Source organism: Rhinatrema bivittatum, chromosome 11 (assembly GCF_901001135.1).
Source record: "Rhinatrema bivittatum chromosome 11, aRhiBiv1.1, whole genome shotgun sequence".
Classification (NCBI taxonomy): Eukaryota; Metazoa; Chordata; class Amphibia; order Gymnophiona; family Rhinatrematidae; genus Rhinatrema; species Rhinatrema bivittatum.
The window spans coordinates 83,016,222-83,044,215 of NC_042625.1; the positions used below are offsets into that span (position 1 = coordinate 83,016,222).

Here is a 27,994-nt window from a genome sequence, read left to right on the forward strand (position 1 = left end):
TACAGATAAAACATCCTTTTTATTCATCAAAGAAGTCCATTTGAAAACAGATAACCAGGCCCATTAAAATAAAAACAGAACAAACGAGTACATAATGCTGTGGATAAATCAAGAAAACACACACCCTCTGTCCAAGGTGGCCATAAACCCTATCCTCTAGGACAGAAGAGTGAAATGTCACACAAATGCACTCACTCCCAGACACGCACAACCGGTTAATGTTTCCTCTCTGCTGAAGTCTCATCAAAAGCTAAAATTAAATATGAAAATAACTTACATGTATTTCTATTGTTTTGTTCCCCCAGTCAGCCAGATTAAGACAACATTTGGATGGTTTTATTTTAATAGACTAAGAACTGAAACATTAAAAGCTTAGGAAAAAACCCCCAAATACACACTATTTAAAGACAACTTGTGTGTTTGGAAGCTGCTTCCATATTTAACAATCCATCAGGCACTTCTGGTGAATTCTGCAAATCCAGATGCATCTTCTCTAGTTCCAGCCACATCTGGGGGTGCTGCAGTCTCACTGCCAAAGTTTCACAGCAGGCAAAAGGCACTTTGGGACATTGTGCCTGGTAAGTATCATCTGGCTTACGTTTAAAGATGCCAAATCCATGATTACTGAGACAGAGTGAATAGAACCCTATTAGAAGAAACAGCAGAAGAATAAAAAACTCCTCTTGAATGTATACATTATCCATCAAATGGGATCCCAAATGTTTTGTGAGACGTCTGCCTGCAGCCACCTCCACGGTGGATGAGCCGGCAGCATGTACCTGGCACCCAAACTGTCTGAAGGTTTCCAAAGCAGGTCAGTTTTTGTACATCATTCCAGCCAAGATGATTAAAAATTGTAGATCCCACAAAGAAGCACACGACTTAACTTCCATCTCACAGTTCAAGCCACCGAGCAGCTCACCAGACCGGTGGTACACACAGTCCTCCAGTTTAAGGTTTGAGTTGAGTGCACCATGCCCTTTTGGCAACAGGGAGAAGGCAGGAGCTCACCAGAACTCCTGAAGCATAAATCACACAGAGATGGGTACAGCATTTGTGGTTTCATGGTCACTCCTGTAGGGTGACATATCAAACAGCGGCCTCCTTTCATAACAAGGAAGGGGCAAAGGCAGACTAGAGGCCATGCATAACACGTCCCAAGACAAGAGCAGCATGGAAAAGAACTATGGCACTTTATACAGGAGGATAATTAAAAAACAAAACAAAAATATGCAGGCACTATTTTCTACAGCTTAAGCTTCCTTCCTTTAAAATACTCTCAGTATTGCTCCTTTTTACCTTTTTGAAAACATTAAGGGCTAAAATTTCTTTACCAGAAATTAGACAACTGCTAACATGAAGAACAGCAATGGGCAAAGACCAAATTTTAGTTAGAAGTGAGATTACCACTTTTGGCTTCTGTCAAATAAGGAGAGGAGCTCTGACCAAGGCAACTAGGACGGTAGCTCCACCCCCAATGCTCCATTTAGAGGTCAGCCACCAATAAGAAGCTTGCTGACATCATAAGGGGAAGAAGGGGTGGAGCATAAGGTGAAACGGTATAGAATAACGTGCTTATGAATGGCAGTGGTCAGTCAGGCACTAGCCCAGAGACCACATTTAGCTTTCTTATGGAGGACTGAAGTAGCAGAGTGGTGGCAGAGTCAGGACACAGGGGCTCATCCCTTTTAGCACCAGCAGTCATGGCGACCATGTGAAAGCAGACTGGCACATCCATGTCTTTGGTTAAGGAGCCACACGCGGCAGGGGAAGTGGCAGGGCCGCACAGTCATCCACTTTAGTTGAAGTCTCTGTTCTTGAGGAAGATGGGGGCCACCAGGGTCCAGAGGTAGAGCAGGAGCCCCACCCAACTGGAAGAGATCTTTACCCAGACGGCAGACCAGGCACTAGTCATCGCCTGGTAGTTGGCATCAGGCCTAAAACAAAAAACAAAAAAGAGGAGGTTAATTAGCAAAGACTGAAAGATCTCGAGGGTTGGGCCTGTTGGGAGACATTCTGCATTTTAACATAATTTTGTCTGTCCAGCTCCATCACTACTGGGGCTGGGATCCAGTGACAGAAGCCTTCGTTCACGACTACATGGTGACTCGCCCCCACCCCCATTTTATATCTGTTTCACATAGCTCAGTCACTGCAGGGCAGGAGTGGTCAACTCCAGTCCTCAAGATATCCTGACAACCACAGGCCTGGTTTTCAGGATTTCCACATGCTATTTGCATACAGTGAAGGTAGTGCATGCAAATCTAAGGCATATTCATTTGAATTCACTGTATTTTGTTTCCTGGTATAATTTGTGTCTTTAACAGGTTTTATATGATTTTGTGTCTATATTTTGGTTTATTACTTGTTGCTCAGACTGGATGGGGCCTACTCTTCTGCTATTTTATTTCTATTGGCCTTTATTACTTTTGTGATTGCAGTAGGCTATAGTATATGTTTTGTTATATGATGTTGTGTTTTATATTTTGTTACCCACCTTTACCATCTATATGGAAAGGCAGTTTAGAAATCTAAAATATACGCACGCAATGGAGAAAAATCAAGCGTAGTTAAATGTGTCCTGAGTGCCCTGGAAGCATCCAATATCCTTGCTTAAGATGAGAATGTACCCTTAATATTCTGTTGGAAGTCAATTCAGCTTTTGAATTATTCGCGAGCACTAGGTACAAGGGGGGGGGGGGGGGGGGGGGAGGAGAATAAAAACTGATCTGCTGCAAAATTTTGATCTTTTAGACCAGGGTTCCCCAGAGTGCCTTCAACCCTGCTCAGGTGTGCCACTGATAAAAGTCACCACTGCCTGATTCTCAGATCCAAGCCAGCACCTGGGCTCTGCTCTCAGCACCTCACAGTGACAAGAGGACACCAGCAATGGTTCTTAAACATGCAGAAGCTCCTTTCTTAGAAGGTGTATTGTCCCATAGGCCTCCCCTTCCTGGCTATAGCACGAGCCCTGGAGCATGGAAATTAATAAGCACCAGTCAGAGTATGGATAGCCGAGCCCTGCTTTGTTCGGCACACACATCTTCCTCCTCAGAGTCCTTCCAGCCTCTGCCTTATCCCTAGGCATAAGGCGACAGGCAGAACATGCACCGAGCACTAGATCTGACTTATTCTGAGTGCTGGGAGGAGACCTGGCAGCCACGGTAACTAACTGAGCTGGCTGCCTGTATCACACTGACGTTTCCCTTCTCGTGCACTTGTATGTAGAGAAAACTGGTCCTTGGGTGACGGGATCATGTGCGCCTTGGCCTCTCCCCCCTCTATTTTACAATTTGGAAGAGAGACTGGCGGGTCTTTCGGTGCTCCCCTAGCTCTCCTTTGGGCCAGAATGAGTCCTCTCCATGTCTACACGTCTGCTCCGTGGAGGTTGATGTGCCACTCCACATTTTTGTTAATATAGGTGTGCCTTGGGCTTGAAAAGGTTGGGGAAACACAGATTTAGACTGCCGAGCTGGCTGGCTGGTTCCCACCTCAGCTGGTAGATGTGGCTCGTCTGTAAAGACCACCAATCAACGCTCTCACCCCACCGGGTCAGAGCAGGAGAAGCCCAGTTCCTTTTAACTGGACAGCACCATTGCAGGTGGAGCTATAACAAGATTGCTGAGGAAGCTGAAGAGGGAAATGAAGACCTGAAGAAGGGATTTGGACTCGGAAGGTCGTGTGCACCACTGGCTTTGGATAATTCTAAAGCTGGTCCAAATTAAAAAATAATAAAAATGTCAAGCCAGCAAGGAATCCAGGCTCAGAACCACCCAGCTCCATGGCTCTCTCTTATGGACAAGGAGTATTTTTGTAAACTATATAGAGATATTTATCAGTCTTCCCCCAATGTGGCCCTAATATCTTTCTTAGAGACTTTGCCCAATTTTTCTTTTTTTTTTTCAGCTGAATATTTGTGAGTACGGTATTTTGACGACTTACCCCCTTTCAACATTCCCTCCCCCCCAAAACCTAAATCTTCCGCTATTCAGTCTCTGGAGACCAAAATGAAGTGATTAGGTTTCCTGCAGTTCCATGCAAACTAATGCAGCCTTTCCATGGGTGGGGAAAAAAAAAAAAAAAAAAAAAAAGGTATTCGTCAGGATACCCATGACCCCCCTGACATGCACTAACATTTTGATGTGGAACGCCAGCCCACAGAAATATTAGGGACCCGCATACACACTGCATCATCTCATTGGCCTGCTCGTCTTCTGACAGTGGGATAAGCAGCGAGAGATAAGATCTGCATTCAGGGGAACCCTATCTGCCAGGGTGGGGGGGGGGCCATGCCAGGGAGCAGCAGTCGCCACAGTGGACAGAGAGGCAGGGCCTGTGCTGACTTCAGGTTTTAGAGGCACTTTAGAGCAAGCTATTTCTGGTAGTGGAACAAAGTTTACACAGGCAGAGTGTGGTCCCCCTCTCGTCTTTTCTCTGTCTCCTTCCTGTCCCAGAAGGACACATTCCACCTCCTTGGTTCCCCCCCTCCCCGAGCAGCACTGAACCCCTCTCCCACCAACCCTCCACAAATCATCCTTTCCCTCCTTCCGCTCTTCCCGGGGGGGGGGGGGGAGGACGACGACTCAATTTTCAAGCTCTGTTTTGGAACAAAATCCACAGGTACATTTTAATCTGTAGAGATTACCCCAAGTTTCAAAGTGGTGGTTGCCAAGTACCCATGGACCTTTGCGTCTGCTTTTGCTGCAGGTGCTTCCCCCCCCCCGCTACGGAAAATGAGCCTAGATTTGAAAACATGACCTGAAAGGTGTTCCTCTCCCCCCTCAGCCTAAATACACTCTTTCTAAAGGTGGCGCTTTACTCATACCGAGAGCTGGCAATTTGCACACGCGCAGTTTATGCAGGTAAATGGCTCATCACCCCCGCCCCCCGGTACCTAGATCCCTCTTGGATCTGCTAAATATGGGATGAGAAGACACGGAGCGTGCGCACCAGCCCGAAAGCCTTGTATTGGGGCGACCTGGGCTTTGGCTCCGTGAGGCCAGGTTGGAAACCCAGAACCCACAGGCTGGTACCACGACCTGCTAGCCTCTTTTGCAGGAAGGGCGGGCGGTCTCCAGTCGCTCTGAGGTCTCGGCACAGGGTTCGGAAGGTTTGGGGGAGAGGAAGCCCGACGACGAGAGACTTCTCCTGCCGCCATATCTTCTCCATCTGCCAGCTGAGCCAGCACGCATCACGCCCCACGACGGCACGAAGCTCTTTGAGGGGGGAACGGACGGCACCGTGCAATTTCCCTAGACACTGGCGTCAGTATTAACCGAAACGCATCTTCAAAGCGTCAGCACGCTCCTCCCAGGGGGAGGGAAGACGCTCCCGTCGCAAAAAAACCATCTGTTTCAAACCAATATCGTTTTCCCCATCTTAAACACAAACCCAAAATAAGACGTGAAGCACGGGCTGGCCCCTCTCTCGTGCACACGCTTGCTCCCCCCTCTGGCATGCTGTCTGGGGTTCAGCCAAGGACACTTCAAACCAGAGAGATGGATTCTGTGGACTTAAAGCAGCGTCTCTCCTCTGCGGTTCACACTCATCGGTTACCTTGGAAACCCCATTCACACCACCAATGGGAAAAGTGGAAAAAAAAACCCAAACAAATAAAATAAGCCTGCTCCGATCTGTCAGCGGGCCCATCAGAATCAGCTTCACGAGAACAGAAAGCACAGCTGGGAGAGCACGCTTCGTCCTAACAACGCGACTGCCACGGAGTTTCACACCAAAGCGCTTCACAGGTGTCACCTGAGAAACCTTCCAGACAGATCATTCAATGTATCTCACCAAGGGGGGGGGGGGGGGGCGGGGAGGCCACCGAGGTCAGCATGGACGCTTTCTTCTGCTCTCCAACAGCACCCGAAACTTGTACTACTGGGTGCAGACGCCCCAAACCTGCTACATCTGTAATACGCACGCCTCAGCGGTAAGGGAATCTCAGCTTCCACGCTGCTCTGGTATCCATTTATGACAAATAGTTTGGGGGTCGGGGATCGTTGCAAATGTTGTACGAGATGTTTTGGAGGTCAGAACTTCAGTTTCTTAATACCAAGACTTGGGATAAAGAAGTTTGCTATCCAGGGCGGGGATCACTGTACTTTTTATAAGTGGATCTTCCTCATCCCTTACCCCCTGCGATAAACCTAAATAAATCGCCTCTCTCTTTGATGGACTGTAGTCCATTAGCAATGGGATTTGTAGGGTTTTCATTCTGGCTCATCCTTCTCTGCAGTCTATTACCCTTTTCCCCCCATCACACTGAAAGAAGATTAAAGAAGAACTCCATCCCAGCCAGCCTGAAGGTTTGTTCTGTGTTCCAGGATAACAGGAGGAAACATTACATTCAAAAAGGTTTGACCATAATTGGAAGAGCGGAAGGGTGCAAGAGTCGCCAGTGTCCTCCCAAAAGCATCAGACGTTCTCTCTATGCTTCCATAACAGCACCATCAGTTACTGATAGCCCCCACTCTAAACTCGCCGACTATCCACCCAAAGAGATGCCAGAGCTGCCCTGGGGGTGGTGGTAATTCTGAAGCCACCTCAGGATGGGCCTCTCCCAGGGGTACTGGCAGCAGCTGCCCACAATTCCCTTCTAAAGGCCTAGGCCCCTTCCAAAAGCACCAGCAGTCACCCACAATCCTGCTCCCAGAGTCCTGGCACGGCTGCTGAATGCTCGCTCTTCCGAAGAGCACTGGGAGAATCATTGAGAATAATGGTAGAGTCAAAGTTACAGATACCGTGACCCTCCCCCAACTGCCACCGATGACAAAGTCCTAGCCCAATTCATGATCACAGGGTCATGGAGAAAGAAGGCGATTCCGATAGAACTTAATGGCTTTCTATGAAAACCTTCAAAATCTGAGGAATGGGAAAAAAAAAAATCAAGAGACATCTCTCCTAGACTTCAGCAAACTTTAATACAATCAGGGGCAGATTGGCTTATCAGGGGGATCGGGCATCCCCCAGTGGGCCGGTCGCGCTAGTCACGTGGTCTGCCGAGTGCGGCCATGACAGAGCCGCGCTCTGCAGACCACGTGGTATCTCCTGGGTCGGTCGTCATCGGGAATCCACTGCTGAATACAATGACACATAAGAACATAAGATGTGCCAATATTTATTTCATTTGCTTGACCACTAAAAAAATCAATCAAGGCTATTAAAATTGGGTTAGAGCAAAGCTCCATTGAGCCCAAAATTCTGTCCAACAGCGACCAACCCAGATCTCCAGGAAGTACCCAGCAGACCTGATACCACTTACTCCTGGGAGGGAGCAAAGAGAAATCGTAAGTGTCCCCAAGTCCACACGGTTAACAGTTGATGGACTTTTTTCCTCCAGGATCTGGGTCCAAAATCCCTTGGGAACCCCACTACACTAAATGCTATGACCAACAGAATTCCACAGCTTGACGTTTTAAAAGTATTTTTATACAAAAAATAAAACCAACCCAAAAACATGTATATCCCGCGTTATACAAAGTTGTTCTAAGCGGGTTACATCTTTCACATACATAAATTATAGTTTCGGACTCTGACAATGATAATTCAGGATCTTCCCTGCCCCAGAGAGCTTGCCAGCAAAAGTCTGTACTTGAGGCAATGGAGGGTTAAGTAACTTACTCAAGTTCCTATAAGGAGTATCTGTGGGATAAAGGGGATTTGAACTCTGCCTTCCCTGGCTCCCAGCCTGCCATTAACCACTAGGCTACTCTCCAACTTTAAAACAAAACAAACACAAAAACACTTAAGATACATCTTCACTCAAAAGGTAATTAGCAGCTGAAAGAAGATGTGGTCATTGTAGGGTCAGTTGGCTGCTTTAAAAAACATGAATAAAATTTCTATCAGCAAACAGGTTTCCAGGAGATTGGTGCCAAGCTATATAGTTTGATAAGGCTGAAAGACGACCAGAGGTCACCTTCTAATCACCTAACAGACCTAGCATGGTAATACTGAACCTGACAGGCTATAAGCCTCTCACCATCTGGATCAGTCTACTGTTGAGATCACCAAGCACTCATCAAATCGATAAATCTTGTTATAGATCATGAGGAGGTATTAGCCAATCCAGTGCCCGTGTTATTTTGCAAATATCCTAGGGGGATCATATGTGCAAGGTATAGTAGTAGAAACACCATAGTGAAACCCTGTTTTCTGATTCCCACAATCAATGTACTATTTGGGCTCCATGAGGTCTTCTCTTAAAAAAAATAAAATAAAGAGTAGATCTACCTCGTATTTTATGCCAGGTTGATTCAGCTCAGAATACACATAAAATCACTTTTACAGAGGCACAGTCTCACAGAGCTCACATGCAGAGGATTTTAGGAAGCCCAGCTTTCTGAGATACTCACTTGTACCAGTTCGTAAGAGTCATCATAATATAGAGGGATGCGAGCAGCAGGCAAAAATGGAAGAAAGTGTAGCTGTAGGACACTGCCGCCTCCTCGTTATCATAGGCTCGATGAACGCCGTCCTCAGGGCCACTGCTTCCCTCACCCAGCATGGCTGGGCTCTCCTCTGTCTGCATCAACTTATTCACTTGGGTATTGTTTGAGGAACGAATACTGGGCAAAACAGGAAAGATGTCAGTCAGTGTTAGCATTCATGAACTCTGGAGACAAAAAAAATAAATAAAAAGGGGGGTCTGATATTTTGGATCTCTTGAAAACTCCAATGAATGTTTTTTTAAATACAAGATTCATGCATCTGACAAGTGATTTATTTATTTAAAAACTTTCCTATACCGTCGCTAAGTTATTTACCATTGCAACGGTTTACAAATAGGCACATATACTAAGGTAAGTTAAATGTAGGTTATCGTACATTCTAACAGGTGCCAATAAAGTTCGGTTACCATTTCATAAATAAAATCATTATTTGAGTAATGTTGGTCAAGTCGAGGTATATTATTGAGTTACTGTTTGAGATATTACTTCTTAAATGTAGGATTGAGTAAATTCATTCTCATCTGCATTACTCTGTACTTTCATTCTCTACCCTCCACACTCTGTGACAGCTTCCTTATCCCCCCCATCCCATATTCAATTCAAATTGATAATGTTCTTATCTCTCCAATCCATCTCACATTTAATATGTGCCAACCTACTGCACCCATTCCGTTTGCATCCTCCGTCCTCAACTTATGACTTCAGTGCATCATTCCACATTGAAACCCATCTGGCACTTATCTGGGCATTCCCCCAAAATGTCCTCATCCTTTAGCAAAAGAGCATATCCCAGACAGTGCATTTTCAACCACCCCTCAGGGTCAGTTGTGAAAATGGTTACATGGACATCAGTCCCCTCCCTTCAGCTTCCGCAGGAGACTAATTTTACCTTAGCAAAAGCAAGGGTGACCCATGCAAAAGTCAAGCTAAGAGAGTAAATCCAAAACAAGCCAGAAGAAAGATATTTTGGACTGCTAGGGCACTTTAAAATTTGCAAAATTAATATCTTTTCTATTACTAGTAACTAAGTTGTAACAAAATGGAAGACTTCCCCCAAAATGTTTACATTTCAAATTAAAATTAAATGCCGGAAATTAGCTTTACATTGCATGGCTACTGCTTGTACCTTATTCCAAGATAGCACTGTGGGAGGTGGCATGGTCCTGATCTAGCTGCTACTCCTGCCTCAGTCCTAATCCCAGCAGCCCTTTACAACAATTATACGGATACCTGCATTGCTATAATATTACAAAGTATTCTTGTATCTGTCATGGACTCTGTGGACCTGGCCATTCCCTGCCCCTCCGTTTTAATCCCAGTTCCACCATCAACTTGCTGTGCGATCTATGGCAATGTGCTATCTCCGTGGGCCTCAGTTTAGCTGAATATATTTGTGCAACAGTGATAGCTTTCAAAGCCAGAAAGGCAGTAGTTATCATGCAAGTCTTGCTGGCCCACCCCCAAGGCAAATGCACGAATGCGAGCGTGAAGCGCTCTAACCCGCAGAGCAGACTGGATCCTGTTGGGACAAAAAAGTGTCATTGCAAGTTTAAATTACTCCTTGCCGCCATGAGAAAAATAAGAACCCAAACACGAAGGGGGGGACTGCCCAAATCCTAGGCAAGCAACAGCACTTAGGCAAGTTTCTGGCCCAGCTGCCAGGAAAGCCTTGGCTTGTTCCCAGCAATCGGAGACACTCACCTTATGAAGAGAGTACAGAGAATGTAAATGACCAGTCCCACAATGCTGGGGGCATCCCACCACTGCACCACCGGTGTGCCGGATGCAGACGTAGTGGTGTTGGATGCTATGGCCAGCAGGCTGGGGTTACAGATTTTATCTGAGATTTAAACAAAGAAAATACCAATTAAAAAAGGAAATCAAGAGAGAAAATCTAACAGCGCTACTGCAAAAGTGAATGCCTGTTCCCCTCCGTCCCAGCCGTGAGTCAGACATAACACTTCCTAGGGCTCATACGGTCGTAAAATCCTAATTACTCCTCTCTAAGAAGAGTTATTTGACAAATACTGTAATTTTAGCTTTGCATATTCCCAAGTGAAATCTACTTGCACCGATGAAGAGCATAATTAAAAGTAGCGCAGAGGTCTAGTAGCCACGTACGGCCCGGGACAAAGCTGGATTCTTTGCAGGGCGAGAGACGTGAACTTTTGACACCACCTAGGGGGTCGTCTTCGGGTGCGAGTCGCATCCGTTCTGAGGTCCACGCATTATTTGTGGTCACAACTGAAGGAGGAGAGTTTTGAAGACTCATGCACTAAACTATACCTTTTCTTATGCCGCTTCAATAATAAAGTTAGGGAGCAGGCAGGCATAATTCAATAAAACGTATCTGTACACTGAAAAGCACCAACCTCCTCCACAAGAACCGAGACAGCAGGACCTTGCCGAGGTTTGGTAATCAAACAGTAAAATACAGCAAGACACTGTCCCCACCCCCAAACACACATACGGTGATTTCACTTACTCGGCACGTTAGCCATGGCAGACCAGGTAACAAAGAACGTATAGAGGGTGATCACAGAGGCCTGCAGCAGTCCTGAGTGAGGTTGGGCATCCTAGAGAAACAAAATTGAGCAAAAAAAATGTGAATACTTGCCACACACTGCAGAAGGAATAAACGTTAATGAGAGCTAAAAAGCAATGTTTAATGATATGGAAGTTTGTAATCAAGCGCGATGCCCTCGTCATTAACAGAAATTAAACCAGAGCCACCGGAGATGTTTCTTATGGTATTTAATGAACTCTGGTCATTTTGCTACCTAGTGTGAAAAAACTGGTGGCCAAATCGTTTTTTGTGGTCAACAACTAGTGACGGAATTTCCGCATCAGCACCTCTGAAGATCAGGAGTCCATCTGGTCACTTACGGAGGAAAACTAGTGGTCAAATACATTTTTATGTTCGCAACAAGCCACAGCATTTCTGCCACACTGGTTGCAAGAAGTGATTTTTGGCCTAAACATCATACAACGGGATGCCACTATGGAGCTGAATGTTAAAAAGCTGAGCTGCCTCGCTACCTGGAAATCCTTGTGCTACTGCATGTCCAGAAAGCCCCAGGACCAACAAATAGCAAACATTTTGGCTTTAAAAGGTAAAAATTGTCAACATTTCAATCTGTCTGTATGGTCAATTGCCTAGGTTGAAATTTCAATGGAGATGCAGCACACAGTGATGTCGTTAGCCATGGTTAAGTCTCTCGCCGTTGGTCGGTACCGCATGAAGCACTGATCACAAAGGATTTTAACAGTCACGTGATGCTGCCAGGCAAATCTTGCAATACCCTCTCTTAGGCACCTGATAAACCTTAAAAGGCCCTGTAAATGTCCATCCTGCTTACCTGGATTTTGGGCAGGATGGAAACCACGGACACAATGATGCAGAAGATCAGATTCAGGCTGATAAACACTTTGTTTTCGGTGCAGTCAGCGGGTTTGGTGTAATAGATGTACAGCACCACCACAGCCGCGATGGAAGCAGCATAGAGGAGGACCGTGCAAATCATGAGGGCTACGAAAAGACAAGGTGATAATTATTTATATAAAAAGTACTGACACCGTGCATGGTGCGATACGAGCAAAGTCTCCGAGTTACCCAGTGCCAGCTCCTAAGAGCTTATCGCTTAGGTCCAAGTGGCAAGGGTCGCACAAGATGTGAGGCAGACATGCATCCCAGTGCCAGGGGAGGGGGGTGTTACATCGAGATGCCACGCACTGCCATGCAGGACACCTGGTTTCAGTGGTCATCGTGCCAGCAGGGGCTGATACACGAGCAGCAATCGTGAGACTTGAGTTGGGGGCGGGGGTAAGAGGGGACTGCTACTTTAGGAAGACCCTCCCATCTGGAACAGCACAGACGTAGATACCCCGCCTGACAGTCAGGACGCAAAGGGGCTCTCTGAGGGCAGAGAACCACCAATAGCACCTTGTGGTGGTGAGCTTAGTGCCTACGTGTATGTTTCACGGTTCTGCGCCTTCCAAAGCAAAGTCACATATTTAATGTTACAGCAATGCAGTCACAACAGAGGAAACAAAATATGCCCACAGCAAATCAAGCTAATGTGCACATCCAGCCTGTGCACGAGGAAGGGCAGCCACGCTCTCCTCAGAGCCTACGCCACGAAGTGCATTAAATTGTTCTTCTCCTACTTGAGAGTCACCGACAGAAGCCACTTTCAAGGTTAAGCACATTGCGCTTTTACTTTGATTACTTTTATGACCTGGCGGTGAGATTGATGCCCGAGCAGGCGGCCTGCTCAGCTTCCTACGTACCCGCATACCAGCACTTGGTGTTGCCTTCCTCTGCCTTCTCCAGCCAGGCCTGGCTCCACGAGTGGGCGAAGTCTATCAGCAGGATGAGCTGAATGAGGATGAAAAGGAAGCCCCCCACCACCCCAAAGTAGAACCAGACTGGATAGGGGAGAAGAGAGAGAGAGAAAAAAAAAAAAGAGAACGTTACTGGGAACGAACTACAGACTTCTCTCTATCCTCCCACAGCACCAACTCAGTTCTCTTCCACTCATTCATACAGTAGGACAGAACCACCACCCCCCTCATCCTGTCCATAATAATCCCCAATCTACTCGCTTTGCAAGTTACCCGATTAATGTTACACAAGCCAGAGGGTCACTGTTTTAAAGCCAGGAAGGAGCATTAGGGTATACAGTGATTAGCAGAATAGGCTGGCCAACAGCGGTAATGCAAGAGAGCCAGCATTCATACAGAGAGAGAGCACAAACATTACAATGATGCATGGAGGGATCTTTGCATTAACAGCAGATGTACAGTGTGCAGTGATGCAATCAGGCAGAGAGAAACACAGAAAGCATAAACAGTGCAATAATGCATGGAGAGACCTTTGCATTAACAGAAGATGCAGTGTGCAGTGATGCATTCACACTCTCAGACACATTCAGGCAGAGAGAAACACAGAGCACAAATAGTACAATGATGCATGGAGGGACCTTTCCATTAACAGTGGATGCACAGAGTGCAGTGATGCACTCACTCTCTCAGACTCATTCAGGTAGAGAGAAAAGACAGAGCACAAACAGTGCAATGATGCATAGAAGGACCTTTGCATTAACAGAAGATGCAGTGTGCAGTGATGCATTCACTCTCTCAGACGCATTCAGGCAGAGAGAAACACAGAGCACAAACAGTACAATGATGCATGGAGGGACCTTTCCATTAACAGTGGATGCACAGAGTGCAGTGATGCATTCACGCAGAGAGAAACACAGAGCATAAACAGTGCAATAATGCATGGAGGGACTTTGCATTAACAGGAGATGCACAGTGAGCAGTGATGCATTCACTCTCTCAGACGCATTCAGGCAGAGAGAAACACAGAGCACAAACAGTACAATGATGCATGGAGGGACCTTTCCATTAACAGTGGATGCACAGAGTGCAGTGATGCATTCACGCAGAGAGAAACACAGAGCATAAACAGTGCAATAATGCATGGAGGGAGCTTTGCATTAACAGCAGATATACTCAGACACTTTCAGGGAGAGGGAGAGACCAAAGTATGAAATGACACACCAAGACACCCTTCCAGTAAGACAGGGCACACAGAGTGTGCATGGATGCTTCTCTAGGTCCCTCAGAGACAGCAAACATACATAGTGCAACGATACAGAGAGAGGCTGCCAGGCAAAGAAACAGCACAGTGCAGGGATACAAAGATCGTGCTGGCCTACCTCTTAGTTTTACTGTTGTGCCACAATTAAAAATTCCACACCGGTGGAAAACCCATGGAATATTAATCATGCTCATTCCAAAAATCAGCAAACAAGTAAAAGTAACTTAACTGTGCAGCGCAACAGTGAATGGTGGTTTTGGTATTTTAGTGGGCAAGCTGAAAAGAACCCACTACCAAAATGTTATGACCAACACTGAATTAGCATTTTTCTACTACAATGGATGTGATAGTGACTTTTTTTTTTTTTTTTTTTTTTTTTTTTTAAACAAAGCTTAGGGGCTCAGAGAAGGACCAGTAAGGGCTTCACCCAAGATCAAATGGGTCCTTCTTGCTGCACCTTGCATGGAGAACTGCAGGACCGACTGGATCTAGAGAAGAGGCACAAAATTTAAAATGGTTGCAGAACCTGGGCACGTCCTGGACATGCTGCTGTCCAGACATCACCCGGAGAGGCCGGAACGTGGCTTACAGCTGCTGTGGAAAAACTGACACATGGCTCAGCAACCTTCGCAGGACAGAGGGAACGGGAGCAACGTTCCACCGAACAGCCCACGGGAACGTCGACCAGCAGACTCCCTACAAATTTTGGAAAGGTAAAATCCGTACGTACACTTGACAATCCAACATGTGTGCGCCATTTCCTAATTCCACCCCCCCCCCCCCCCCAAAAAAACCCAAAACCAAACCAAACTGTGTCCTGGGGATGCCTCCCCTTCACCAGATTAAAAGTACATGCGCTGTGGAACCTCTTAGTGTACTTCTGTGGCAACTTGCTGGGCAAACTGGATTGACCCTTTAGTACGCGACAGCAGATAAAATCTATTACTAGGTTAAGGGCGGGCAATTTTCAGAAAGCCCTACTACTCGGGCAAATGCCTGCTGAAGCTTTTCCTCCCCAGTGTTTCTCAAGTTCCCCGTTCTGAAAGGGAACCTGCATATTCTGCCAGCCCAAGGGGCCTTCCTTGTACATGCGCATGTGTAGGCTTTTACTGCTATTGATGCAGCAGCTCATTTAACGATCTTGCTCTTCCTTTTCTAACTCTAAGATGTACCATTTTATAATCTTACTCTGTCATTTTGTGCCAAGCAACCTTAGAAGCACAGTGTGCTGATCCAATTCAACCGTGTAATTAGCTCAGAGTATGTGAATTAGACTGTATTACTCTTTGCTAATGTGTAACTTGGCACCGTTACAAAAAAAAAAAAAGAAAAAAAAAACCCACCAAAAAAAAAAAAAAATCAGCTTGTTTCTTGGCATCATTTGGCCTCTAAGATCTGCCTTTTTGCTGCGATGTAAGATGGGCAGCTTGGGCTGCCAGAACACATCAGGGACAGCGTCCGGGTCGGCCTAATGTCTCCTTCCAGAAACCAGGTGGCTCGGCAGCTCTGTGCTTGGCTTCCTAAACAATTTTCAGGGGATATGCAAGCCGTGCGGCACTTACCTGTTGTGAAGGGTTCATTAGGGATAAAGAAGGCTCCCACCGTGATGCCGATTAAAATCAAGAATTTAAAGAACCAAAACCTGGACAAAAAAATCAGAAAGGAGAGTCAGGTTGTGGGGGAGGGAGGGGAGGAGTCATAAAAAGAGCTGCCCAGTCAACTAGATGCTGCATGGCCAATGCGCTTATTGGACAACTCTAAATCTGTTCGACCAATGGCAAGGCAGTTTTCAGAGAGCTGTGATGTCATCACAACAGGGTGCGGCCGCACTCTTCTTCACCCCAAAATAGGTCCAGCACAGCTCGTAACTCATCGATTTCAAAGTCTTTGGGTTTTCCCCTACCCTCCCCCACTCCACAAACAGAGGAATAGGGGTAAACGTTTATAATCCGGTCACAAAAACACTGAGTTTGGCCTGCGTTAGCATGAAGACAAGGGTCCCCCCTAAGAAGAGCTCTAACCAGGCAGAGTTTGTCTCTATGTGCAAGACCTAAAGGGCTACCACATGGAGCAGAACTGAACCTGTGGACTTGTAAACCTGCTATTCTGTATTTAAAACAAAACTGGCAGTGAGTGAAGGACCAAATAAAGTGTACTGGGCTAACTTAAGCTACTACCAACATGCATTATCTAGTATGATGCTGGGATCCCCCCCCCAGATTGAGGTTTCAGTGTACTGGAGAGCCACATCGGCGGCAGCTGCTGCTACTCTGTCCAGCACCAGACATCGGTGCTAGAGAGCCACAAAATCTGGTTCTCTCGATATCCACAGTTAAATTGATATCCGATTAAAATGCTTATTTAGACATTGTATACCCAGTCGTTCCATGTATATAATCACATGTTACACATGCTTGGACCAGGAATCAAACTGGATTTGCATCTTTTGGTCACACCTGGAAAACAAGGACCTGGCTGCAGACCTCAAGGACCTCATGATTTAGAAAGGCGAGATGAGGAGGGGGGGGGGGGGCGCGCGGAACTCACCCGTTCTGTATGGCGGCTCTGGGATCTTTGCTGCTCTTAACCCAGATCATGATCAGGGCAAATAGAAAGAAGAAGGCAGACATGGCGAAGCACATGCGATACACCGCTTTATAACCAACGACGACGTCACAGTTCACGGAACCATGGATGGTGGTGGATGTCTCACAGAACCAAGGGATCTAGCATAAGGACAAGAGACAAAATATTAAAAAAAAAAAAAGAGTCACATTACCAAGGAGGGAACTGGGATGACCCAACAGCAAGTGTGTGGTAAAATATAAAATCAGAGGTGCATAGATGCACACATCTGAGAAAAAGCAGGCAAGTCCAGGAGACCTCTTTATTCTGAGAAATCCAATGCTAATCAAAAAGGATGATCCTACACAATGTAATCCCTGAACCAGCAGATCTGAATAGAACAAGTCGCCCCCAAACTGGCTAACAGAGCCAAAAATGCTCCCACCCACCCCAAGTCATTACAAATACCTTTCTTGCAGCATGAGAGAGCACTGCAGCCTAAACTCTATGGACATTTGAGCCATTTAAGAAGAGAGACAAAAGTTAAGACCCCTGTATTATACCAACTGTCCTCCTTATGGCTTGTAACTGGCAGCTCTGCCTCAATAGCCTGCAGAGCATGAATCTGGCACACCTAATCCTGTGGGCATCCTTTTCTTCCTCCCAAGAGATAAGCACTGTCTGTCAGACAGCTCCCTCATCTTAAACTTAGGCAGCAAGGACCAGTAAAGCAGCCTTATCGGCAGGGTCCGTAGGCAAGTCGGTTATTGTGTGACTGATCCGCAATGCAGAGGCTGTAATACTACCAACATTAAAAATAAAAACCTTCATATACTTACATAAATAGCATTTCGCCTTTAAGATTTCATTACATATACTCGTGAAAAATACCCCACGCCCCCTAGTGTTACCCATTTACAGCCCCCCCCCCCCTTCCCCAGGAAATGTCACCAGGTGCATTTTATTTATTTATTTATTGGTTTTTATATACCGTCATTTAAACTTGCCTTCATAACTGTTTACAAACTTGATATAAAAACGGTAACATTCAAATCATAAAATTAAACAAACATATTTAAATCTAAAAATACAAATATTATACATACTATAAAATATAAAGAAATTACTTTAATTAAAATACAAATTCAATATTTATCACTCTAAAAATGTATCAAATAAGCTAGTAAAATAATTATAAATAGATGTAGTGCTTGATGAAAGTTGTCTGCTTGAGCTGCTCTCATTCGTTATCCTTCTAGGCATTACCCAAAAGCCAGGTCTTCAGACCTCTTTTAAAAGCTTTAATATCTAATTGTAGTCTTCATGCTGTTGGGAGAGTATTCCACAGCTTGGGTCCGGCTAAAGAGATGGTTCTTTCCCTTACTTGACTCAAAGGGGCAGAATTTGCAACATTAACCCCTTACCCTCACTCTTCTACCAGCAAGGGTGTACCCCAGCCACCTACGCTTCCTCCCAGAGCTCAAGGGCCTCACCTCCAAGATGTACCCGAGCCCCTGTGGACCGGAGACCCAACCCAAGTGTTCCATGCCACAACGAGCAGAAATATGGCCAAATTCAGGGCTGGCCTTTCATCCCCCAAGCTGACCAGAGTCCTGGTCATCACCACGCCTAGGGGCTGGACACAGAGCCCATGACTGTGGGGCTCTGCAAGGCCCCCGGGTATGTCTGCCCCTGTCCAAGGACTCTTGCTGCAATGACTGGGTTAAGCAAGTTGGGAGGGAGATATGGTGCAGTAACCCAAAAGAGGCTGGTTCCAACTGAGCTAGAAGTCCAAAAAAAGCAGGAGGAAACCTTCACCCAATCCACCTCACCCCCATCCCAAAAAACCTCCCCAAGTACACTTAAACAACGTAATTTAACAATAGCCGTCCACTGCTGGTGCAAAGGCCGTCACCTCTCCTGACCACAGCCTAGTGCGTTAAAATGAACGCATCCTAGCAAAACTCATGCAACAAATAAAAACGTAAACTTCGACTTTCTATTAAAAGCGGCATTCGCAGAGAACATTACCTTTTTAAGTCCATCCTCCACCCCCGGAATGATCATGATGCAGGCTACCAGCGTTCCCAGGAGCAAGAAGAACGTGAAGATGAGCCGCGACACCGTGGAGTTCTTCGTGGAAGGGCAGCAGCCGCACAGGAGGCAGGGAGCACTGCCACACAGGCAGGACACCTGGAAGACAGAGGCACAGGGCAAACATAACGTGACTGCACCCCCAAAACCCCCCGGGGAGAAGTCATCGATGTGATATCATGCTCAGCCCTGCAAAGTGCACAAGTCAAGGAAACCGTTTGATCTTGGCAGGGTTACCGGTCAGCGCCCACAGTGATCCAGTTCAGCATTCAAGGCCCTCGGAAGTGGGTCCCAATCGATACGCGAATCGGTTGGGTCCTCCAACTAAGGGGGTAATTTTGTAACACTGTCGGCTGACTTATGCGCAAATATGTGCCTAAGCTACATCAACTGTCAAAGCAGACTTACACGCCCAAGTCCACTTTGAAAAATTATCCCAGCAAAACCATATGCAAGATTTTTAAACAGCATGGCGTGTAAATTCTCCGCAAAACTATACACCCCAAATAGCAGGTGTGATTAAGAAATGTGTGCAAATAGTCCCAACCCTTCCCAGACTCCACACCCATATGCACATAAAGCCACATACACGCAGCGTGCGTGTGCTTAGTTTTATGCATGTATCAGTTTTGCAATTTTCTAAAAAGGCCAGCTCTGCGGGTAACACTACTTTATCTGTAGACGTCCCCCGGGAAAAATCACCCCGCCCCTCCCCCCCAATGCATGCAAACAAACATGCTTCATGAATATTCATTGTGGATATTGTGAAACACAGAAACAGAACCATGATGGCAGAGGAAGATCATGCGGGCCCATCCACCTCTCCTGCTCAGCTAGAACCGGAACCGTGGAGCCCAAAACTCACATTTCGAGCATGCATGAAAGCTCTCCAGGGAACAGGGCTGGGACCCACCCATCCAGCCCTCTCACAGGGACATTTTTTCCACCCCTATCATATTGTATTTATATATTTGCTTTTCACTTTAAGAAAAGCTATGAGTCTTATTACAGCCATGCACAATTAAACAAAAACAACTTCCCAGAGTTTAAATTTTCTTTTGCTAGAAAAGTTGGCTAATGAGTAGGGTGTAATGGCTAAGGGCCAGCATGGATGGGTTCAAATCTCACTTCTTCCACTGCTTGTGATCTTGGGCAAGTCACTCTCCCCTGAGGCTCCTATTTTGGATATAAGGTTCCCCTGGTTTAGGGACTCATGGTACCCCCTATGCAACTTGTGGGAAAGCGCCCTTATATTCCGAGGTGCTTTATAAAATGCCAAAATGTCAATTCTATTTATCGCCATGACGGATGCCTCCGTTTCAGAGGAAAGCCAGCACAGCCATTCCTCAAAGTTATTCGCTTTTAAAAACATTCAATCTTACCGCCATAGCAAAACACAAGTGACCTTAAAGATTTTATTAAACTACTAATAAATCTATAAAAAAGTTCAACAGCTCTCGTTTTGCACAGATTACACCTTTACTTCCATAACACACATTCAATGATTTGCAACTACAATGAAAGATAAAAATCTGAAAACTATAAAACTCTATTATCTGGATGTTTGCTGAAAATAAACCGTTTTCACACTTTTTAAACTTGTGTTTCACTTCATAACTCATTTCCAATGGAATTCCACAGTGCTGGGACAGGAACCTAAGACTCTGCACTGCGTTTCCTGCAGTTTATAATCTTTAAAAGATGACGCTACCAGCAAATTCGGAGCTGGTGCATTCCAGCCTACGGTTTAATTATACAGTCACTGGACAATCTGATGACACACTATGCTGGGCTTTATGCAGCAGGCTTAAAAGTTTGGATAAAACTCTGCTGAACCAGCGGCCCAATGCAATCCTGCAGCACTCAATACTACTTTAGGTAACCCAAATATAGGGAGTTATAGTAATCTAATTTGCTTAGCACCAAAGCCTGAATGGCCACCTGCAAAACGGCAACAAATACCTAATGTCTGAGAGGCCTAATCACCGCTTTAAGCAATACACCTGCCCTCAGATGTGGAAAAGGCCTTCCCGGCTATAATTCCTGAAGGCGGCGACAATCATGCACCAGGAAGCCATGAAAAGCCTCAAGTTCTTTACATAAAGTTACTACAGCATCCACAGGAAGTATTTTGATATCACTTTTGGAGCTTCGTGTGAAATTATCCAAAGATTATGCTGTTCGTCAGCTCTGAAGGCCACACGGGTCTCTTCTGCTGCAAAGATAACATTGATCTTTCGATAATTCTGATGTCAGTTGATTAAAAGCTATTGCAGGCCACGAATAACCCCGTTTTCTCAGCTACTAGGATTCTGAACCACAGAATGGAAGACAAACATTCACCATCTCGGAGCCTGTATACACAGAATTAAGAGCAACCTATGACCAAGTGGTGCAACCTGCCGACGCGACTGTTTCTGCGCCTCTATTTACTCATGTCAGAAGAGAACTGAGAGACAGGAGTAAGGAAGGATCTCTGAACCGTGAATTTATCAGGGCACACTGGTCTGCACCTACACCCTCCAGGGACACCCCAGAAGTCAGGCATCGTTCTAAGATGCCCACCAGGCCCTCATACCAGCAGGGTAATATACGACATGGCAGCAAGACAAGAGAACGGGTAAGTCTAGTACAAGAGGCAGTGAGAGGAAGCAGCAAGACAATTCTATCCGCTTTCAACGCAAATTGTAATACTACTGCTAAGAGACACATGAAAAACACCCCAAAGGCCAATCAGGTAGCTCTTGCACTGCCAAAGAAATCTCTCATTCTTTCAGCAAAATCACCAATATCAAGGCTGAGCTTTTTGGCTTCACACGGTTAGTGTCTTAGAAACACTTTCGTAGCCTTCGCAGCCCCACAAGAGTATCAAAAGTAGTTCTGTAGGGCTGCCCATGATTCAGCTGGGCCAGGCTCTTGATGGGTGAATCCTCTCAATCTAACAAAAAGCAGGCAACACTTGTCTAAACCAAGAAAGTGCCAAAAACGTAGCCAGACCGCTGCAAGCAAAAACACTCTAATGAAGCCCAGCTGCACTAATCAGGCTCCCGTCCCCTGGAACTCATCCAAGTGAAAGAAGGCCTTCGTCGCCATGCAACGTTTCCGACAGCGTCTCCGAACATTTTCAGGAAAAAGCCTCCTGCTTATAGAAAGACTAAAGCAAGCAGGACACCGAGGAGGTCGTTTTCAACAGAGCAAAACCAAGGTTCCAGCAGCCGGCCAAGATGTGCTCTTACTAGGCGCTCCAGCATTAATCTACTGCTAAATATACAACTCCTAAACTCAGAGAGACTCCCGTGCTCGTAGCAGCCATTGCGTGACGTGCTCGCCTCTGCCATTTCCTTTCACGTTTGTTTAGTTCACTTTGGAAGTTGCAGCCTCAAATGTCCAGATGGGAGAAAAATCAGTGCCAAGTTCCAATCATAAGTCAGTTACACACACAAAAAAATTGTTGACATTAATTCAAATGTACACATGGGAGGGCATGGATAAGAGACAGGTGTCTCACTTAGTGCACCATCTGCAGATTTGAAATGCACATTTTACCAGCGTTTCAAAACTTGACTCCTCGCTGCGGATTTTTTAAGCAAAGCAAAACCCTTTACCGAGATGGTTCAGTTTTTCTAAAGTTGCTTATTTCAGTCTAGGGGAATGCTTTAACCTAGGCCTTCCCAGGCCTGTCCTGGCAGCCCTACAGCCAGTTGGGTTTTCAGGATGCCCTAATGAATGTGCACAGGCTGGAAATATATTCAGAAAAGAAAAAAAAAACTTAAGATACTGGTCAAACATTTCTCATTATTTTTTCCTATTTTTGCTTTATTGTTCTTCTATTTTTCATGGCTTTTTAAAAAAGTGTTCTCTTTTTTAGTTTAGCGTTTTTATAAAAAAAAAAAAAAAAAAAAAAGATTTTCGCTTTTATTTTCTTTCCTTTTCTGCATTTTAAGCACCAGATACCAAATTTTAGGTGCCCAGGGATTCCTCCAACTCTGAATATGCACAAGCTAAATTTGCATATTCAGTGTCCCTAGTGAAAGCAACCCCAGGGCCTTCATAGAGTATAAATATATGAAAGAAAGTCAGTTTCTCTCTGCTACCACTAATTATCTCTAACGCACTACTAGACAGATGCACATAGGACAATCCTTGCTCCATGGAGCTTGATAATTTAGTTATGACAAATGAAAGCATGTTTACGACAGAGAAGTGTTTAAGATTTAATCCTTATAATCCATCCCTAAATGCCAGGGTCTTTCAATGTTATCTAAAAGGGTCCAAGGTAGGATCCCTAGGGGAAGTATGAGAAGAGAGGAACCGTTCATGACTGGCCTGTGCTCTGCAAAGAGAGAGGAGGAGGTTGATGAGAAGGGGGTTGGGCCTTCTTGCTCCAGGAGATCAGGGTCTGCGGGTCTAGTGGCCCAGGAGAAGCATCTGTTGAGATTACTGTGCTTTCAGCTTTTTCATTCCAACCACGTTTTTGCATCAGGATGTGTGGAGACGTTATTTCTTGGCTTGTGATCTTGATCTGCAAGGTCTATGAAGCAGTTGCTTCGCCACCACTGCCCTCCCCTCGATCGGAAGAACCAATCCGTCCATGTATTTTTCCAGCACAAATCTGCCCGCTAAGTAACTGGGCATAAACTTTCACTTTGAAAATTGGCATAAAGGCCACAGATAAGAAGTGCGCATGGTCTTGGTCCTGATGTGAGCAGTTTGAAAAAATGCCCCCCTTAAGGTTAATCTTGTAAGAGCGGCAGTGCCCTAGGCAAGGGGCATGATCGTGAGAGTGCCTTTAACCATGATACGGCCACAGACACTAACAATTACCGTACGTTTTAAACTACTTCTTTTTAACCATGGAGGGCTTCAGAAAAACAAAGAAAAAAAAAAAAAAAGAAGTGTTCTTTGCAATTCTCTCTTACCGCACTAAGGGGTCCCTGTTCCCTTAGAACGCAGCTTTCAGACCTGTCCGCGGTCCATGTGTAAGCGGGCACGCAGAGTTTTACGCCAGTATTTTATGACGTGCGTGGCAGGAGCCGCACGGTCCATACGATACCGCGTATTTCTGCCCCAAAAGCGCACGCAGATGTTGGAAATGCAGGAACACTTTCACTACCCATTTCATAAAAATATGTGCACGTATTTTACATGCGTTAACTAATTTGTGCACAATAACCTGGAATTAAAATGCAGATCTAGGCGCCTACTCGCAATTGCCTGCTGGCCGATCTCTCTGCCAGTTCACCCAGACCTTTGCTACTTCACCTAGACCCCTCCAGCACTTCATGCAGAACCCCCCACCCCAAACCTCACCCTGACCTCCCAAAAAGGCAAGCGGGATTTCAATTACCGGTAACGTATGCATGTATCTTACAAAACAGCGACCTGCTCACCTACTTCTGAACCTCACCCCAAAATGCCCCCATACCACGCCCCTTTTTCTCGTTAACATTTGTGCGCAACACTGCAAGTACGTGCATACTCGCAGTTTATAAAATCATGTGTGTGCACATGCTAATCTTACATGTGCAACCCCCACGAGACTCCTTAACCTAAAAAGAAAGCAGATAGAAGATGGGAGAAGAGAGACACTGGCCACTTCACAGCCTTTACCTCAGAAAACCTACCAAAATGCCTTCTCTTCTTGCGAGCAATTGCTTGTGTGTTATATTTAGGGACATTCGTTTTCAGTTTTTATTTTATGTTTTCCAAGATTTCAGTGTTTATTACAGGAAGAACAAAAACAGAGAAATCAGTGGAAACAAACATTCATTTTTCCAGAAAATGTATGTTTTTTTGTTGTAACAAACACTGAAATTCCCAGGAAAAATAAAAATAGAAATGCGGTTCCCTAGTAATATGCAAATATTTGCACAACAAGCTGCAGGAGAAAGCAATCAAGAACTACTCTGCTAGGGTTTATCAAGATCTGAAACCAGCCCTAGCTTGGTAATTTGACACTGATCTAAGGTACACCCACCTACGTACTGTAACAATGACCAAGCGTAACAAGGTGATCTGTTATACCTGTTCTTCAACTCCAACTAAATTACAGATGTCTAACACACACAAACATACTAATCATTGCAGCCCAAAAATAAGGCTAATGACCAAGCCGCTGGTCCCTTTCCCTAACCAGGCAACAAGTCTCTTTGCTGGCAGGGATGCTTGCGGAAGACGTTGGGAATTGAGAATTAATGATCTCATGGGCAAGGAAGACGCATGTGACCTGAATGAGGAAGGAGATGACAAACACACCCTGCCATCGTGATCCTACATCTCCTGTGAGGTGGGACTATATACTATATATAGGTCAATCTATCTGACAAAACCCAAATCATTATACTTTGATCATAGGTGCCAAATTTTCCAGACAATTGGGGCTGCTAAACTCAACATATGTTTATCCCCTCCCTAGACACAGCGAAGGAGTTCGTTCAATATTGGGTGAGCTGGTTCCTATGACCTAGACTGCTAAGAATTTCAATCCGCCAGAAGAATAAAGGAGGAACCTGAAAAGGAACAAAATTGTTCATTTTTAAGCAGGACGGTATGGAAACTGGTACAGATAGTAGAAGAAATACCTACATGTCCAGTGAGATTTCAGAAGAATATGAATTAACAATAAAATAATAAAACAGGTTGAAGAAGATGTGGTTCCTGCTACCACTGGCCACATTAATTGTCTCTGGTAATTATAAAGAAAAGGAAGGACAGCAACATGAAAGTCCTAGGTGCAGAGAGGCTCCCTAGTTACTAATTTTTGGCAACACCTAGTTAAAAGCAGAATTTGAATGCTACGCGACAGGTCCCAGTCCATGGCTTACGAAGAGATTCTGCTAGGTTTTATGGAAATCTGAAAACGTGGCCATCACATTTCTGTTATGCATTACAGATGCAGAGATACACATGCTCTCTCCCGGTGAAATTCAGACAAACTGCTTTGGAGGCCGCAGAAGACGGTGCTCAAACCATTCTTTAATAGTTTGCAATCAAACCATGGTTCAGGTGAGCTCTGTAGACAGGTGCATCCAGGTTGCCCTTATCCCAATATGTACAAAACAGGTTGCAATGCACCTGAGCTGTATCTGGAGAGCACACTCAGTATTATCACTGGATAAAGGCAGGGGCTGCCAAAGCCCCCATCCCTGAAGAAAGTTAGTGCAAACTGAAACACCAGTCATGGCTGGTAATAAAGAATGATAAATATTACATTTTTTTAATTACTACCATCTAGCTGCATGCATTAATATCAAATGACTAAGGCAGACCACCTTTTACACAGGCAGAAAAAAAAAAAAAAAAGAGGCAGAACATGTTTGTTATCCACAGAGCTGCCTGATAACCCAATGGCTTCCATGCATTTTCAGTCTTACTTCTGGCAATTGAAAGCCATCCCATATGTACCACACTGTATCAGAAAATCGGTACTGGGCTAAACTCTCCTGGACTGCTCTGCTATTCAAAAATGCATTTTGTGGACACAGCTAGGGTAAAAACCAGTGCACCAGACTGGGATACCTGTTATAAGTATTTCAAATTATAACAGAGCGCCTCATCGAGCAGAAACCAAGGGACCAGGCTGGCTACTGATTTTGGAGCCAAAGAAACCCTGTTACAGGTTCTCTGGCTCGTTTCTGATTCCTTTGGAGCAAGAGTAGCAGTGATTTCCTTTAATAAAAAAAAGTACCAAGTCAGGGGCAGCGATGACATCCACCTTCCATGCTATTTGTAAAGGGGGAAAAATTCCAACAAGACACAGGTCAGTGACCTGGCAAAAAAAGTCACCAGTGGACAGGATGGTGCTATGTTCAAATATATATATAAAAAATATTTTTAAAAAGAAAATCTGAGTGTGTTTGGGGGGAGAGCAGAAGGAATGGCTATGGCAGCCATGGAAGAAAATAAGTGAAAATTATTTAAAGTAGTAAAAAATATTTTGAGTCCAGTACAGGCAATTCTTTACAAGGAACAATGACTCTTTCAAAATGAATGGGAGCAAACGGCAGCCTAGCATGAGAAGGGGGTAAAGGCTGCTTAACTGGCTCCATGCTTTTCAATACAAACACCGTATTGATCAGTATTTTATCTGAACACCCAGTTTCATCCAAACATTTCCCCCCATACCTCGACCAAAAAAAATAATTGTTTTTAAGAACACACACAACTCCAGCATAAACTAATTTACAACAAAACATTTCCCGATTCTGGGGTTTCTAGACGAAATAATTACATAAAGCAGTTAATGGAATCTTTTTAAAAGATACTACGTTTACTTCCAATTTTTAAACTTATTTTCTAAAACGAAATTATTAAAGAATGTCTTTTAAAGATAGGTGGTTTCATGGGGGAAGAGGAACAACCTTCTTAAGTGGATAAAAAAAAAAAAATCGAGTGCTTTATTTGGGAGTAGGGAGAAGAAAGAATTCGTTTCCTCAAGCCAAAAGTTGGGAAAAAGAGTTCAGTGGTTTGCAAGCTGGGATTTAAATCGTAGCCTGAAATATTCCTACTTGTAATCGCTGCAGCGTTACGTTGAAATGTAAACTATAAAAGGTACAAAAGAGCAGTTTTGCAAAGGTGCCCCCCGTGGGGCGCTTTGTATGGAGCTCCGCGGACGGGAGTGAGCCCCGGGAGAGCGGCGTCACACCGGGTTGGGGTGGGGGGGGAGAGTGGGCACTCACGCAGCTGAGAAGGGAGCAGATTCCCAGGCAGGCTCCCATGCTGGCGGCGGCTGATCTCCGGGCTCCAGACTCGGCGGCTTGCGGGCTTCGCTCCGGCTATTCACAAGTGCTACAAGGTAGCTCCACTGCCCGAGCCCGCTCGGAGCTCTTCGGAAAGTGGGAGGGGGACGCCTGGCTCCGCCCACACAGTTATCCTCGGCTAATCCGACCCCTCTTGTGGGGAGGAGCTCCTCGAGGCACCGGCTCCGCCCACTCGGATGTCTTGGGTGGATTCCGGCGCCCCTACGGGCTTCGGCTCCGCCCGCTCGTAACTCTTCGGGGAGCTCCGTCTCCCTTCGGCTGCCTGCGGCTCCTCGGGCAGTTCCGTCTCCCAGCGGCGCTTCCCGCCCTGGCGGTGGGCGGTGACTCGTTCCCCTGCGGGTTCAGGACTCGCCTTTTCCGCCGCCCTCCTGTGCCGCGCTAAAACCTGTTCTGTAGGCGAGGGGTGAACTCGCTGAACTGTTGCACGAGTGAAACTGAGCACCGCGCCTTTCAGCTGCGCCCGAGCCCTGTCCGGGTGCGCGGGCGGGAGGGGCGCACACTATCCGTAGTGCACGTCA

At 45.6% G+C, this 27,994-nt stretch overlaps 1 protein-coding gene across 1 annotated transcript; it reads right to left on the reverse strand.

Annotated features, from left to right (window-relative positions):
• On the reverse strand, nucleotides 1–27,781 carry SERINC2 (serine incorporator 2). The gene is made up of 10 exons (XM_029571373.1): nucleotides 27,396–27,781; nucleotides 18,655–18,816; nucleotides 16,606–16,784; nucleotides 15,621–15,700; nucleotides 12,744–12,881; nucleotides 11,813–11,982; nucleotides 10,939–11,029; nucleotides 10,155–10,293; nucleotides 8,358–8,570; nucleotides 1–1,937 (listed from the first exon to the last, which is right to left on the reverse strand). Exons 1-10 carry the CDS (start codon nucleotides 27,432–27,434, stop codon nucleotides 1,799–1,801), a joined length of 1,350 nt encoding a protein of 449 aa, XP_029427233.1. The 5' UTR covers nucleotides 27,435–27,781; the 3' UTR covers nucleotides 1–1,798.
• Between the last annotated feature and the right edge of the window lie 213 nt (nucleotides 27,782–27,994).

Bases quoted from the DNA above. Each gene is read 5' to 3' on its own strand.
- SERINC2 (XM_029571373.1), bottom strand. From the start codon at position 27,434: ATGGGAGCCTGCCTGGGAATCTGCTCCCTTCTCAGCTGC. The intron at 16,785-18,654 runs GTAATGTTCTCT...TCCTTATGCTAG, and splicing joins TGGAGGATGGACTTAAAAAG to ATCCCTTGGTTCTGTGAGAC. The intron at 10,294-10,938 runs GTAAGTGAAATC...TTTAAATCTCAG, and splicing joins TGCCATGGCTAACGTGCCGA to ATAAAATCTGTAACCCCAGC.